A 3,739-nucleotide genomic window follows, 5' to 3' on the forward strand; every position below is an offset into this window, starting at 1 on the left:
GTGGCAAAATATGAGAGATATCAGGGGTTTTTGAAATGGCAACGTCTCTTTTCCTGCCTTGGTAATCAATGCTGTCTTCCACAGCAGAAGCAATTGCAGCTTCCTCAGTAGGCTGAAACAAGAGAAAGATATAAAAACGTGGAGCAAAAAAAGTGTATCTGGGCAACAATTACATGCATGAGATTTCTGTAAGGTTTATAACTATCTGTTTCAATTGTACAACAGATAAAAAAGGATTTGTGTTGTGTTTATTGACTGTGGTGACTGGAAGGGAACGTTCCCCTCTGTGCCATCCATGGTGGGGTCATTTCTGCCCTCTCTGGAAGCACAAGCAGATTGGCATCTTACCTCCTACCTACACAGGAAAAAAAGGTGGGGTTGGGCAATATCTAGGGCCCTGAGGCGTGATGCTGGGAGAAACACACGTTTATAAACGCCATGCCCCCCCCACCCATGCTGGTTGTTTAGCCTGAAGACAGGACAAGGCAATGCAAGGGGTTTAATCCAGCCGTCAGGGTGTCAGACAGCCCAGCTCAGCAGGGAGAAGGAGCAGTGGCTTTAGAGACTTCCATTTTCAGGTTATCTGGGGCACATTGGAGATGTGCTGGGGCACACCCCAATGCTGCTGAATCCTGAGCAGCAAGGGGAAGGCTCTGACACTTACAAGAAGAGGAAGGGAGAGCAAAGGTGATCTGAGGACTTACCTTTTGTGTGTGGCCTGAAGGACTATGACCAAAGAATGAAAGCTAAAGAGAAAAATAAAAACAAAAATAAAAACTGAAAAGGGGAGGGAGGAGAGGAAAAAATGGAAAAGAAGAAAGAGAACAAGATTTTACAGTGTGTTTAGCTGAGAAATAAGCTGTGGTCACAGAGAGAGTGCAACAAAACTATCTGTTGAGAAGAAATACAAAGTGTGAAGTAAGCTCCGAGGGCTCAGCTCGGTTCAGCCAGAGCCCAGCATCCCTTGGAATGATGAGAGTTTTTCCCTGCCCCCCATGGAGCGAGCCACAGCCAAGGGCTCAGGAAAAATGGGGAGGAAAAAAATCATCTGGATTCTTCTGATACCTCAACCCCCCCCCCCCCCCCCACACCAACACTGCTAAGGTTTGGCTTTAGTTTGGGGTGAAAGTCCAGCTCCACCCCTGTTGTACCTGAACAAGTTCTCCCATGGCAACTTCACTAGAAATAGATGGTTTCACATGAGGCTCGTGTTAGGGTAAAATTCAACAGGTATGGCTTGACCAGAACAAAGCTTGCTGGCATTAACCCCCCAGTCTGCCCAGTGAAAGTAACTTTTGCGGCTGGAGATGGAGACAGAGATGGAGATGGATCTTCCTAATGCAAACGCTGGAGACGGGAGGGAGAACAGGTCCGTGGCTGCTTCACTGGAGCACACGTTGACCTCATCTCTCTGCTGTCCGTTGTCTCTCCATCACACCCTTCCCAGGGCAGATGGACCACCCAATCCTTGCCAAGTCTTGCGTTTAGGACTTTACTGAAGGATAACAGAAGGAAAGACTCAATTTAAGCTGGTAACCTTTCCTCCTTAAAGGGACTAATGCAGATGCTAAATGGTTTCCTGGAGCACTCTTGCATTACCTCACTGCACTAACAAACACAAACTGTCAATAAGAGTGTTGTCTTAGCCAAGGTGAAACGAATATATGGACATGTGCACGTACAATAACTGTTTCATCTGCATTACCTTACCTTTTCCTCTAACTCTTTTATTTGTCTTTTTTGGGCTTCAATTCTTTCTTCTAGCTCTTTAATTCTCTGTCAGATTTCAAATAAAAAAAATATTTATTAACCAACCAAATACAGATTTACCCAGGAGATGCATTATTTTTGGAGATATAAATTGTATGTCTTGTGCTTCTAAAAAAATAAATTGGGTTTTAAGCTGTAGATGAGTCCTATGTGAATGTCACAGTGTGTGACAAATTCATGAAAATCAAAATGCCCTGTTTGCAGGGATTATCTAAGGCAAATCAAGCTCCGGCCCCAGGGCCAGCCAGGTCAATGAAGTACAGCTCAATGAAGAGAGGCTGGTGCTCTGAAGATCATTATGTTTCCATCTGAGGGACTGTCCCACCCCAACTCTTGTCATGCCCATGCACGGCGCCTACCTGTTGTGCGTGTTGAATGAGCTCCATCCTCTCTCGCAGGATTTGGGCGTCCCTCTCCCGGAGCTCGCTCATCACCTGCCGCTTCCATTGCTCTACAGCAGTCTTCAGTTTCTCTTTCTCCTCTTCTGAAAGAAGTTCGGAAATTTTGGCTCCAGCTTCTTGCTGCAGGGCATCATAGAGCATGGCTTCTAATTCCAGAATTTGCTAATCAAAAACAATATAAGGCTGTCAGCTTGACCTTGTCTCAGGTTGGATGAGGATTTTGTGAGGAACTGAAAATCCTACCCTGGAAAGGCACCGGGAGCGGTGGGGGGTTGTGTGCTGAGCCTCCTGCACAGGACCGTGCAGAGGACTGTGCAGAAAACTTGTTCTGGGGGGAAATACTTTAGTGTCCTTCTATGTTGTGGGGCTCTGAGCAGCACTGGAACCAGGATGGCCCCTTGCTCAGCCCAATCTGCCTTTCAGAAAGGATATGGGTGTCAACTCCTGCTTTCTGGAGATGGGGGGATGGCCATGGGGAGAAAAGGCAAAAAGAAAAAAAAAGAAAGGGAAAAGGGGAAGAAAAAGAGGTTTGTAAAAAACTCATTTTGTGAGCTACAGATATTTTTTAACTTCAGTGTTCAGTTTCCCAGTTCACCTTTCACAGCTATTGTCAGCAGCAGCAGAGGATGTGGCACCAGTTCATACTCCTGCTGGAAAGGAACGGCTCCCTCTTGTGTGCTTACAGCCCTTTGTACCAACTAGCTTAAAATGCCTCGTGTGAAGGCGTTTCCAGCACCTCCTCTGGCAGAGCTGCCAGCCCAAGAGGCTTTACGATCAAGAAAAATCTATCTGGTAGCTGGGCTCTGTTCCTGCAGTCCCAGGCTGCAGAGCCTTTTCTTTTCTGCCATCAGCAGAAAATGCCTCTTGCACACTGATAGATGCATCCTCCAGATTCACTGAGGTATGGAAATGTGTAGGAAACAGACTAGCGATGTTTCCCCAGGGTCACTGAGCCTGGTACCCTCCTAGGGCAGGTGACCTTGCCAGACAATGTCTTCTGCTTCACAGGCCAAGATGAATGCTATTCCTTCATGCAAGCCAAAACCAAGACAAAATCTTTTTCAGCAAGTTTGATATGGAGGAGGAGACAAAGCAGGAAATGATGGCACCTTTGCACACCCTCACCTCGCATCTTGCAGAGCCCTCCGTGCCCTCAGGAGAACACGACTGCAATAGTGTCCTCCTGAAAATGTCATCGATCTCTGTTCTGATAATTCAGCTCAATTCAAAATCAACAAATTTTTCCACCTGAGGTTGCTGGTGGTGTTTTCTTACTGTGGCTTAGCAGAGTCGGGACAGAAGAATATAAGCAGCATTTACAAGAATAAGAACATCATGGCAAGAGTTACAGATGCTGAGGATAACTAAAAGACAGCAACCATGGTGTCACTATGGAAAAGATCAGATCAGATGTCAGAAGATTCTGCTTTCACTTCTAAAAATAAGGCCAACATCCTTGCTAACAGTAACTGTCTCAACAAAATGCTGTTGGATTTCTGTTGGGGCCCAAACCTCAATTATCCAACCGTTATCCCTCTCTGATTGTGTTTACTTTTGAAGAAGGAAGA

At 46.0% G+C, this 3,739-nt stretch overlaps 1 protein-coding gene across 1 annotated transcript in view; it reads right to left on the reverse strand.

The window, feature by feature from the left end:
• Window positions 1-726: 726 nt before the first annotated feature.
• JAKMIP3 (Janus kinase and microtubule interacting protein 3) overlaps window positions 727-3,739 on the reverse strand; it is a 29,264-nt gene continuing 26,251 nt past the window's right edge. Inside the window, exons 19-21 of the mRNA XM_010074261.1 lie at window positions 2,130-2,333; window positions 1,711-1,776; window positions 727-777 (exon numbers count right to left, since the gene is read on the reverse strand). Of these exons, the coding sequence (XP_010072563.1) occupies window positions 727-777; window positions 1,711-1,776; window positions 2,130-2,333 (321 nt within the window). The remainder of the gene's footprint in view (window positions 778-1,710; window positions 1,777-2,129; window positions 2,334-3,739) is intronic.

The sequence above is a fragment of the Pterocles gutturalis genome, unplaced genomic scaffold (assembly GCF_000699245.1).
Source record: "Pterocles gutturalis isolate BGI_N339 unplaced genomic scaffold, ASM69924v1 scaffold13507, whole genome shotgun sequence".
NCBI classification, from domain to species: Eukaryota; Metazoa; Chordata; class Aves; order Pterocliformes; family Pteroclidae; genus Pterocles; species Pterocles gutturalis.